Source organism: Aplysia californica, unplaced genomic scaffold, assembly GCF_000002075.1.
Source record: "Aplysia californica isolate F4 #8 unplaced genomic scaffold, AplCal3.0 scaffold00742, whole genome shotgun sequence".
In the NCBI taxonomy this organism is placed as follows: domain Eukaryota; kingdom Metazoa; phylum Mollusca; class Gastropoda; order Aplysiida; family Aplysiidae; genus Aplysia; species Aplysia californica.
In genome coordinates this window covers 89,176-101,639 of record NW_004798012.1, presented here as the reverse complement: position 1 = coordinate 101,639, position 12,464 = coordinate 89,176, and the positions used below count along the sequence as shown (strand labels likewise).

Here is a 12,464-nt window from a genome sequence, read left to right as displayed (position 1 = left end):
CTCTGTCTCTCTGTCTGTCTGTCTGTCTGTCTCTCTCTCTCTCTCTCTCTCTCTCTCTCTCTCTCTCTCTCTCTCTCTCTCTCCCTCTCTCTCTCTCTCTCTCTCTCTCTCTCTCTCTCTCTCTCTCTCTCTCTCTCTCTCTCTCTCTCTCTCTCTCTCTCTCTCGGTCTATCTATCTATCTATATATTTTTTTAAAAATATACATACATGTATATATATATATCATCTCTCTTATAATTCATTCGTCTTTCTGTTCAATTATTTGTTTATCTTATTTGTACTAGGTGATAGATCTTATATGTCGTTGACTTTTTAATGTTCAGTTGTGACCAGAGGTTGTAAGCAACGGTGAGGACGAAGGGGGAATCTTCAGCCCGCCCACAACTAACTTCTAGTTTTCCAAGCATCCAGAAACTAAAGCAAACTTTATTATCGGCTTCAAAAGATTTCAGATCAGGAACACGACCATGTAGGCATATTAGAAGTTTCATTCTTACAAATTCTAAGGTCCTTGACTGCAAGACAATGTTTATTATACGTGTTTTTTGGCGTAATGGATTGGACACACCCTGAGGAGACCCCCGACAAGCATCACCAGGCAGACTTTAACGTGGAACCCACGAGGAAAACGTAAGAAGGAAGACCAAAGATGACATGCGAGCGGTACAAGCGGAAATTGAAAAAGTGGGGACATCGTGGAAAAAGAGATAGAAAAGGATGCAGGACAGGCTTCGCTGGAGTAATTGTAATGCTGTTGATGGCCTGTGCTCCACTTGGAGTTAAAAAGGGCAAGAGAGAGAGAGAGAGAGAGAGAGAGAGAGAGAGAGAGAGAGAGAGAGAGAGAGAGAGAGAGAGAGAGAGGGAGACCAGACCAGACCATCAATGATTTATTTTTATAGAGGCACCAGCCATCCAATTCCAGGTGCTGTTTTAGCCTCTTTTTCCTGTATTCGGATTAATAAGAGAGAGAGAGAGAGAGAGAGAGAGGGGGGGGGAGAGTTCTTGGGGTTCTCGGTCTCGATTGCGACCATGGAATTTAGAATTTTATTGATTGCCACTCTCTGCCAAGGAGCTCAGATTAGAACAAACCACAGAATTCTGTGGAACAAACTGTAAACTCCTTGCTCTCTGCACTAATCAGAGTTATGTCCCTTGTCCGTCGCCATCTTGAATCCAGTATAAACAATAACGTAGTGACTGACACAGTATCTATTTTTTGGAGAACGTCTTGTTGGAGTTACAGTTGCAATACTCTCTTTTAGAGTAGCTACGAACGGTGAGTTTGATCGAACCTAAACCAGATTGTGTTCGTGAATGCTACTCTATTTTTAACAATATATGTTGCCTCCCAATTCAGAATGATTCAATCAAATTATGTCAGTAGTCAGTAGCAGGGCAGATCGAAGTCAAGAAATAAAATGCACATACCTATATTATATAAGATCTAGATCTAGATCTAGATTATATCCTAGATCTATATATTGCCTTCATCGAGAGTGTCGAGACAAGACATAATACATTTTTTTAATATATAAAGGAGTGTATCGGGAATTAAATGAAGCTTTTTATATACCTCGAAATGTGGCAAACTATTTTCGGCCTGAAATTGTTTCATTTTCATCTACCATAGCCTATCATAGCAGAAACCTAGATCTAGATTCTAACCCTAATTATTTCTTCTATTTCGTCTACAGCAAATTTAATGAATGCATTGGTCATCATCTGAGCTCTGACGAGCGAACTATTAATTATTATTATATCTAGTTCCTGTCATTCTTCTTCTTGTCATTATTACTATTATTATTTAATTATGCCATTATAAATAGGCTACTTCTTAAAAAATCATCTTCATTATCTTGTTTTCCTTTCAGCTAATTGACAATGTGGCAGTATTTATGGGCTCATGCTATTTTCCATCTGGTCAGATGGTTCCCTCCAAGCAACAGGGTGAAAATGTAAGAATTTAATCTTTGTTTATTTAAATTCTACTCCAATTCTTATCAAGTGTAGGCTAATTCTTGTCACTGTTGCAGTAGATAATTCAGGCACACTGCTATCTAGATACAATATTATATTACTTTTTAAAGCTTCATGTATCATATACTAATTGTTACAGTATCTCAGCTTTTCTCAGATATGTACTACGTACCATATGTTCAGTCTCCCAACATTTTTAGGGATCCTTTTAAATATTTATGTAGAAAAAAAAATTTTCTTGCCTTTTATAGCTACTGATTACAGTGGAAACCTGATATAACAGTATGGTGGGAGTAGAGAAAATGTCCTGTTATGTCCGATCCCTGTTAAATCAGAAATGCAAGGAAAGTATGCATTTGTGGACTAATCCAGCTGTAGTTATTCATGGGTAGTTTCCTTTGCCACAAGTACCCACGAACAGGGGTTTTGGCACCAACTTTCTCCTAGCCTCCTTAAACCACATCAGAAGAGCTTGGTCCACAGCATCTGCATCGGGTAGTCTCATCTTCTTTCGATCCAGAGCAAACTTTCCTTTAGGGTATGCTGCCACTATCTTCTCTCTATCCTTGACAATGGTGTGAATCGACCTTTGTGGAATGTCGAACTGACGACAAATCTCTGCCAGTGGAGCTTGCTTTTTGTCAAGAGCCTGGATTATTTCGGGATTTTTTTGGTCAATTGAAAGACATTTTCTCTTGCGCTTGACTTCGTAGGTGACAGTAGACACATTACGCGTGCGTGTTGCTAGGTTTCGGGCTAGATCGAAGTCTGCAGCACACTGCAGCCCTCTCTCGCTTCACACGTTGCATGTGCTTGCAGTGGCATGGCTTGCATAGGCTTGCTCCATCACTGCTTTACTCTCTCTCTCTCTCTCTCTCTCTGTCTCTCTGTCTCTCTGTCTCTCTCTCTCTCTCTCTCTCTCTCTCTCTCTCTCTCTCTCTCTCTCTCTTACTTTTTACACATTGTTAGCAAGCCTTTGTCCCTGCTATAACCGGTTGGGCTCCGATGGGGCCCTGTTATTGCCGATAACTTTTAATAGAGACGAAGAGTAGGAAAAAACGGGGATTTAAAAAATCCCTGTTATTACCGGATCCCTGCTATTACCGGGCCTGTTATATATGGTTTCCACTGTACGTTCTTGGTTTTCAAAACTCAAAACTGATTTTATAAAAATGATTTGATGAGGTATCATTTCCATATGCCCTAGTGAGAATGCATGACTTTGCATGGGCTTTAAATTGTTTCTCAACATTTTGATTTTGATGCAATATATTTAACAAAATTTGACTCCCCTCAGCTTTAAGTTTTGGGGTTTTAATACTTTGCGGTCACTGCGCAATAATGCGTTGGTGAAAATTATCCATTCCTGTCACCTGGCGCAGAACTGTGCCAGGCCCAAGAAGTCTGTTGCAGTCACTCCTCCTGGCTAGGAGACCGGATGGGGTATTTTGTACTGCTGGCTGTGTGACTGCAATGTGTTAAAAATGTTTTTTGTTGTTTATGTTTCTATTATTCCCTATTTTCGAAGAGGGTTTGACACCTAAATGGTATGTTGAGCTTAATTTTGCGTTTTTAATGTACTCTATTTCTGAAAACTTGTATTATACTTCCTAGATGTCACACATGCATAATTATTGTGTTTTACTTCTTGTTAGTTCATAACTTAAATTGTTTTTTAATGATCTGAACATTTAACAAAAATATAGGTGAGCCCAATTTGCCTCAATCTTCCTCCTTCACACTCGTAGTCGTAGAATATTGTGAAACTGGAACAGTCAGAAAACTCTTTTATGCCAAGGGGGAAATCGGTGATATAGCTGTAATTGCATTTCATTTGCCTTAACACATTTGTGACTTTTCTTGTCACTGATTATCTTGTTTGGGGTTTTTGTAAAATTATAGAAAAGCTCTCATGATGAATTGTGAGGCTGCATGGTGAAATCAGGTGCTCGTCCAAATAATGAAAGTCAAGAAACTGGCATTTTTCCGCAGGTTTGGAAATTTTTATCAAATTTTTTGTTTTTTGGCTCAGCACCAATTTCCTGCCTATTAGAACACATTTCTGTGTGGATTTTACTGAAAAGCGTTGATTAAAGGCGTAAAAGATGTTAACTTTCAGTTTCCATGGATTCTAGTCAAGGTAAGGAAATGACTCATCTTTGGCAGCCATTTTCCCACTAATTTTACCTCTGAATCCAAGTGACCCCCACCTCCTTCAATTGCCAATTTCTTGACTTGGATCCACGATAAATGGATATTTTTTTCATCAAAAGCAAGGCAAATGGACAGGCTTTAAGATGATACCAATAACTCTGTATGCCTCAAAATTGACGAGCGCCTGATTCCACCGCGTCGTGACACTATTGAAGATGAATTTCACTGTATTTATTTTTAATGATTCACGCTTTGCATATAAAGAGCAAATTATTTATTCCCTCCTTCTTAACCCAGTGATAAAAAAAAATGACAATGTGTTAGCCATGAAAAAAATTACATGTAGGGCCTATTACTTATACCATTTCATTTTGCAAACTTTGTTTAAGAACAAAAAATATTTGTAAAATGTCCTGATATTTGTGTTATTTATAATTTATTATGCGGTTGCTCCTTTAAGTTAATGGACCCATGGCTTTAAACACTGAATAAAATACCTAACTATCTACACTGAATAGAATATCAACTTAACTACCTATCTACCTACACTGAATAAAATAGTAACCTAGCGACCTGTATAATGGAAACGGCTGGTTCTGTCCCCAGCACGGTGGTGGCGGTGTTTGCGACGTTGTGTCTGCTGATACCCCAGTTCTACGTGCTGCTGCAGGACAAGACGACCAGATGGTGTCCCGAACCTTTGATGCCCCTGCTCATCACGTCAATCATTTTCACATTCTTCGTCATTGGTAGTGTGACTGCTTTCCTTCAGTTTTTCTGCTCTTTGTATCAACAATCATGTCATGGAACTCCGTTAGATTTGCTTTTGAAAAAATTCTGTCCTTCTCAGTGATTATGTTTTTTATAATTAGGTGCTGACCCACTATGGCCTCTCTTTGGGTTTTTACTGTGTTTTAAAAAAACTTACATGTTTTTGTCCTTCAATTATTTCTCCATAGTTTATCACAGTATGTCAAAACTTATCTGGTAATTTGTTTGTGTTTGTGTCGATTGAGGCGTAAAAACACTTACATTTTTGTTCTCTAATTGGGCATTCTCAAAGTAGAAAAAGTAATGAGAGCTTTGTAATATATTTTGTTTTAACAACCCCGCTCCTGAAGCAAGTGACTCTCACTGTGCTGTATTGACTGACAATGTGAATAATACAGGGCACCAACAGATCCTCAAAAGGATGGTCAGTGAAACCCAAAAACAAATTTTGATAAATTATGGTGAAAGTTTTGTAGTGTTACCTACAGAAGATCAGACTTTGAATTTAAGTCAATAAGCCTGAATTTTTCTTATCCTTCTTGCTGTTGGTGCTCTGTTAGCTCAGTTGGTATCGACTATCATGCTAGAGTAAAGAGTGGGTGGACCTAGTTTGGATCCCTGACTGGATATTCTTGAACACTGGTTGCTTTATGGAGTTTCCAAGGCTCTCAATCCATTTACAGTGGAAACCATATATAACAGTTTTAACAGGCCCGGTAGTAACAGGGATCCGGTATAAATCCCCGTTTCTTCCTACTCTTTGTCTCTATTAAAAGTTATTGGCAGTAACAGGACCTCACCGGAGCCCAGTCGGTTATAGCAGGGACAACGGCTCATTAACAATGTGTCAAACAAAATTTAAAGAGAGAGAGAGAGAGAGAGAGAGAGAGAGAAAGAGAGAGTAATGCAGTGATCAAGCAAACCCATGCAAGCCACGCCACTGCAAGCGCACGCAACAGGTGGAGCGGGAGAAGGCTGCGGTGTGCTGCAGATTTCGATCTAGTACCTGTACACGCACGAGTAATGTGTCATGCGCAAGCCTGCCACATGGCCAAAATCCCTGTTTTTGCGTATTTGTGCCAAGGGTAACTACCCATGAATAAACACAGCTGGATTAATCCACAAATGCTTACTTCCCTTGCATTTCTGATTTAACAGGGATCTGATATAACATGACTTTTTCTCTGGTCCTACCATCTCTGTTATATCAGGTTTCCACTGTAGCTCAGTCCTATTGGAGATGGACCTTAACTCCGGAAGTTCTTCCTTTTAAATAATCTAACAATAAGGGAGTTAACTCGTACACTTACTTTTTTGGGGATGCTTCTCCTCCCAGCCTGGTGACCTGGTAGGACCTGGGCTGAGACGAATGCAACATCCCAGCAGATGGATGAAATACTTATATCCTCCCCTCATAGGAATGGAACTCACGTCTTCTGTATGTGACGGCGAGGAACCAAACCTGTACATGGATAGATGCTGCTGTCTCATTGTGCATTATGCATAACATTTAAATTGGAGTCTGCTTAAACCAAAATCTGCAAGACCGCTGGATTTTTTTCTGTTTTGCATGATTTTCTTTGTAGAGGTCACTCAAACAGGAGAAAAGACAAATCTGGGATTTTTAATATTTATTATCTATATTTCTCTTTATTGATGTTTTCATATTAACTGTATTTGGCAAGTAGATTCCACTGTTTGTATATGGTCAGCGGTTGTCAAAACACAAGACTTCCGCTGGTGAAGAAATGTATGCCAATAAACCTAATAGTCCCAAGCTACAGGAATCTGTGAAGCCAACATATGGACTCGGCTTATAGTGAAGAGATGTTTGATTTGAAGAAAATGAACAAATTCAGTATGTGAATGAAATATTTCTCCTAGTTTGCACAATATTATATTGATTTATTATTGTGTACCATACAATACAGTGTATGGAAGGACAAGGATTGGATTTTTCAGCTTGGCTTTTTCTTTTCAGGTTTTACATTCCTGTTTGTCACAATGGTTCCTGTTCCTAGAGAGGTTAAGCTCACCTTCCATGGGTTTGGCCTGGTCACTTTCATCACGGGAATGATACAGTGCGTGTCCACATCCAAAGCCCAAGATTGTGTGAGTTGTGACAGACAAATTAGAGATTGGAGGATGTGCTGTGGAGGGGAGCACAATCCTATCTTTGGCCAACTGTCAAAATGTATCAAGCCTACAGTTTGGAACATTTTTTTACTGTAGTTACTTAACTCTTTATCTCCGAGGGGAGTAAACCCCTGGTACAAAATCTGAACATGACAAACACTTCACTAAACGGATCCTTAAATCAAAACAAGTGATTAGTGAATCTATTTTGATAGTTCTTCATCTAATGAATAAACTCCTGGTAAGAGAGACCTGTTTTGGGGGAATTTCCAAAAAATAATTTGATGTCGAAGTCATTGTAAAGGAATGTGCCCAAGCCGCTGCCAGCGGCTCATCGGCACAGTGATCCTGACCACGAGGCGCTAGGAGCTACTTGCCGGAAATAAGGAGTTAATCTGTTGTATCAGTTGCATGTGCCGAAGAAATATTTTGTCAAAATTCAAATTCCTAATGTTGAAAAAAGCAAGAACAGATACATTTATAACATAAAGGTACAGTTGTTTAAATAATGAAACAGTTTTTTCTCTCTCTCTAGAAAAATTTAGCGTTCTGGGCATAGTACATTTATTGCAGACGATACGGAGCATGCTTTGTGAAAACCTCTGGACTGGAGAAAAAACTAACATTTTTGATTATTTCATTTGGCTGCATTGGCCAGCCCAGGCTGTTGAAGTTCACGGAACAGCTGATTAGTTGTGATGAGCAAAGCTATGTTGTTGTTGTGTGTGTCACGTATATTGAACCTCTGGTCTCACTATAACAGATTCTTATGGGGTATATTTCTTGACCTTTGTTGTGACACTCATCTACTCCAAGTGCATATAATATATGGCTGAGCATGAATATGTTCATTTAACCTTATCAACATTATCAAGGCATGAGATGATTGCATCTCTTCCTCCCTGTGCACAGGTTCATGTAAACGCACGCTCCATTTAAACACACGCTTAACGCTTAGCTCTAGTGGCCTTCTGGAGCACCGTGCGTTTAGGCGGAGACTACTGGACTGGGATCTTAGGTCGAGATTTTTATAATGTGTATGTATACTCTAGTTATCTGTACCATGCAGTTTGTATTTTTGTTTCTAAAATAGGTTCCTTGTCTTATTCACTTTTGGGAATCCAGAAGCATTCTTCTATTTGTTATTATCTTTCTTCCCTTTGTCATTTTGTGTGTGTGTGTTGTAACATTCTGCAAAGATTTGAAATGTCCTGCTATCATTTCTCCCACTCTGAAAATTTCTCACTATTTTATTCTGACAATAAGAATATTTTAGAACTGTTTCTGTCAAACCTTTTGCCTCTCCCTTTAATTCTTTAGAATGTCTCTTTACTATGAAATTATTTTAAGCACAATAAGTGGGGGGGAAAAAACCTTTTTGCGGATGTCACTTTCAACAAATTTGTACTGAATTCAGGCATTTATTTGCATAAATACTTTTTTTTCTCAGGACTTCAGCACGCCTGAGCTCTATGACATTTCTTTGGCCTTGGCTGTGCTCTGTGGTGTGTCCATAGGTGAGTTTTGACTTTCTTCTTTAGCTAGAGTAGAAGTACTATGCAGCCACTTGTCACATATTTTTCTGTAAAAGACATTAATTAGCATATTGTAATGGAATTCTTTTTGGTTAATGGCATACTCTGGCTATTAAGTCAGGTAAAAACCAGTTTTTGATTGTCAGTTGACAGAGTTGAATTTCAGATCATCGTAAAGACACCATGTTAAGGAATCCTCATGATGCGACCAGGGGACCTCCATGTGGCGCACGAGTCTATTCATGCAGCCACATGGGAGATCTTCATACGATCAGGACTTTCATTTAACTCTTTTCAAGAAAACTTTGCTCCCTTTTGATTTTGAGGGCTGCTTGGTTGGTGCTAAGAGATAAAAGAAGCATCTGTGACTGGTGAATGCTTGTCTCTGAAGTACTGCAGCTTTCAGTCTGTTAACCCTATCGGTATATCATGTTTTACTATCATATCCATACGACGTGAGGAACTCTGTTCCACCACTTCCAAAGAGGAAATTTACTCATTAATCCGATCCGCACGCTTTGCATAGCAGTCTGTTAAAATGATTTTTTGAGAAATACTGAACGTTTCAAAGAGATCTTCGCACAAAGTATTCTAAAATGTGAAGAATACACCTCGGGTGTACAAAATGACCCCAGGGCGTACGGATACGGTTAAATATGCAGTGCTACTTTGAAATTATGGTATAGCTAGCAGTAGCGGAGGAAAGTATTTGCTGGAAATTATACCTTTAGAGTCGTTTTTTAGCTTTTCTTTAGTTTTAATATGAGTTTTACAGCATTTGCAACACAGTTTGAGTTAGATCATTTAAGTGCTGAAGATTAGAGATGTTACATTCAAAGAAAAGAAGGAGAGACAAGGATGATGGATGTTTGATAGGAGGAAAGGAGCAAACTACACCAAATCATCCGTCATCCGCCCACTTTAGAGCCTCTGGCTAATCCATATCCAATGAGAGGGAGATCACTCACAGACATACCGATACAAAGTTGCAGGGCTAGAGCACAATTCACAAACATATGGGTACACAGTTGCTGGACTAGAGCACAGTTCTCATACATACACAGTTGCTGGGCTAGAGTACAGTTCACATATATGGGTACACAGTTGCTGTTCTAGAGCACAGTTCACTGACATACACAGTTGCTGGACTAGAGCACAGTTCACATACATGATACACAGTTGCTGGGCTAGAGCACAGTTCACAGATATATGGGTAGGCTACACAGTTATTGGGCTAGAGCACAGTTCACGTACATTCACAGTTGCTGGACTAGAGCACAGTTCACGTACATTCACAGTTGCTGGACTAGAGCACAGTTTACAGATATGGGTACACAGTTTGCAACCTCATCGCTTTCTTGCTGTTTCGCCATTTTTTTAAGCAGTGAAAACAATTCTTAACAAAGAGTGAGCTTAAGAAGAAGTCACATTTCTAATGTTAAAAAAAAAAGGATATACGACAAGAAAGCACTGAGGTCCGAGTTGCTGGGCTAGAGTACAGTTCACGTACATACAGTTATTGGACTAGAGCACAGTTCACTGATGTACACAGTTGCTGGGCGAGAGCACTGTTATTTCCCCTTGTGTGTGTATTTGTGTTCTGTTTCCACAGACACTCTCACTCCAAAGTTTTCTGGAGATCTTAAGATTTCTCATGTCAGTTTTACAGGAGAAAAACCATATGTGTTACGACGCGGTGGATCAGGCACTCATCAATTTTTGAGCATGTGGAGTTATTGGCATCATCTGAAAGCTTATTCATTTTCCTTGCTTTCTATGAAAAAATAGAATAGAAGAAGTCAAGATATTTAAGATTGAAGGTGGTTGGGGTAGCTTGGTTTCAGAGGTAAAATTAGCAATAACATGGCCACCAAAGTTTGGTAACTTCTATAGCTTGGGAGTCCTTGAAAACTGAAAATTGACATATTTTGTGCCATTAAATCAATGTTTTTAAGTAAAATTCACATGGAAATGTTTAGTCAAACGATAAAAGTTGTCAAAACTAGAAGTAGAAAAATGCTTGTTTCTTCAATTTCCTTTTTTTTAACAAGCACCTGATTTCACCATGATGCCTCACATAATTTCATTCTTTTAGCAGTTGTACAGGACAGTAGGTATCTCTTCTTGTTTGTTTCAACATTTGGAATTTGAATTTCTACAAAATATTTCTTAATACCTCAAATTAAGAAACTGCAAGAACTTTCAAGAAAAAAGAATTCCAAATTTTGGGCCTGATAAGTGATAATATATATATCTGAACAGCAGACCAACTGTAACTTTGGTCATTGTGAGCTATGTACCAGTATTGTTTTTTGGTCATCCGATGTTTGACAATTTCTCCCCAGTGTATGTTGCGGTCCTTCTGCCCTTCTGGATCATAAACCAGGTGAAGCAGAATGCAGTTCTGGACAAAGGAGAGAGGAGAGGTGTCTGTTACGAACCAGTCAAGTGTTGCTCTTGTTTGTGGCACATCTAATTACCTCGACACTCGTCGACAGTTCCTCTTGATTTGTTCCACTTTGTTGAGATTATTATTGATCATGTGATATCACAGATCAGGTTGGATGTATTTTATCTGAGAAGGCTGTGCATACAGAATAACCTAGCTGATAACTTATTCTCATCAACATGGCACAAAGATGTAACACGCTGGGAAACATTCAAGTCTTCATATGTCTTCTTTTTTACATTTTTACAAGTATTACAAGTGTGATTTTCAGTCCGACAAAGGTCTTTGATTGTGATGATTCAAGACATACGCATTTATAAACATGTATCATAATCAAATTAAAAATTTATGTCTTTGTGGAAATTAAAGCATTTCTGTGATTAGAATTAAAGCGCTTATTTTTAATCCTATTTTTATCCTGTGTGATATATGAATGTTTGATTTAAGGCTGACACACTCTGAGCGTGTTTGCAATGTTCTTGCAAGACTGTACCAGTATGTTGAGTTTCACAAATTTACGCAGTGAATTTCCCTGTCCAGGTCCTAGCCTTGAAAAGGACCTCTCTTTATGTTCACAAATATCAAAACTAAGGTCAAGCATGACACTGATCATCGGAATAAAGAATTCAAATTTTTCTCTGAGTTCACAATGGGTCTTGAGGTGGATTTATAGAACAAGCCCTTAGTCATGCAAGTTATTCCAGTTACAGAGAACAAAGCTATGTTACAGTAGTCTCCACCTAAACACCTGCTATACAAAAGCACGCTCAGCTCAAACGCATGCTTTCGTCTTATGAGGGGGGGGTTCTTATAATTTAGACGTACAAACGCACGGTCACTTCTAAACGCACGCTTCAATCCGCGAAACACGCCAACAAGTAAAGCTTGACGAAGGGAAATAGTTCGATTGACAAAACGAAACTAAACTGTGAGTTGTTTAGATCCACTGTAACGCTAGTCTTCACGGCCGATCACAAAATTCTACAAGGCGTATCGTGGCCAATTCGCCCTGCTGTGAGTGCGTTCACTAAACTGCCTAGGAACAATGTACCATTTTATTTATGGTTACATTGTGCTTTTCAGATTACTAAAGTTAAATCTATAATATAATACAGTCCAGTACGCGCTTAACTTACCTATATAGTAGAACATAGCTATAGTTCCAGAAGAAAAATCCCGCTGTAGGGGAGTTCCCGCCCTAGGAATGCAAAGGGGAAATTACAGAAAAATGTCTTTAAAATCCACATGATTACCTCCCTTCCATATCAATAAAATTTTCACTTTAGATTAATCTTCCTTTTCTTGTCAACTTCGTTGATTATCTCTGCCTTTAATTAATTCGAGTGAGAAGCATTTAGGAGTCTTTGTTGGAAGCCATCTTTTCCTCGGTCTCGTTGCTTGTGCTGTCTATTGTACCATTAGGCCTAGGCCTACTGTAGAA

The 12,464-nt window shown here is 38.9% G+C and overlaps 1 protein-coding gene across 2 annotated transcripts; it reads left to right on the top strand.

Moving 5' to 3' along the window:
• Nucleotides 1–1,163: 1,163 nt before the first annotated feature.
• On the top strand, nucleotides 1,164–11,658 carry LOC101852277. Of its 2 annotated transcripts, XM_005109005.2 has the most exons (6): nucleotides 1,164–1,277; nucleotides 1,873–1,956; nucleotides 4,739–4,881; nucleotides 6,885–7,015; nucleotides 8,490–8,556; nucleotides 10,920–11,658. In XM_005109005.2, the coding sequence occupies exons 2-6, from the start codon at nucleotides 1,883–1,885 to the stop codon at nucleotides 11,048–11,050; spliced, it is 546 nt and encodes a 181-aa protein (XP_005109062.1). In that variant the 5' UTR covers nucleotides 1,164–1,277; nucleotides 1,873–1,882; the 3' UTR covers nucleotides 11,051–11,658. The 2 variants fall into 2 exon arrangements, with proteins under 2 accessions (XP_005109062.1, XP_005109063.1); XM_005109006.3 differs by lacking the exons at nucleotides 1,164–1,277; nucleotides 1,873–1,956 and adding an exon at nucleotides 3,097–3,525.
• Nucleotides 11,659–12,464: the final 806 nt, after the last annotated feature.

What these genes read in the sequence shown, in the direction of transcription:
- LOC101852277 (XM_005109005.2), top strand. Translation starts at nt 1,883, where the DNA reads ATGTGGCAGTATTTATGGGCTCATGCTATTTTCCATCTGGTCAGATGG. An exon ending in TTTCACATTCTTCGTCATTG is followed by an intron (nt 4,882 to 6,884) that starts GTAGTGTGACTG and finishes TTTTCTTTTCAG; the next exon opens with GTTTTACATTCCTGTTTGTC. An exon ending in CATCCAAAGCCCAAGATTGT is followed by an intron (nt 7,016 to 8,489) that starts GTGAGTTGTGAC and finishes TTTTTTTCTCAG; the next exon opens with GACTTCAGCACGCCTGAGCT.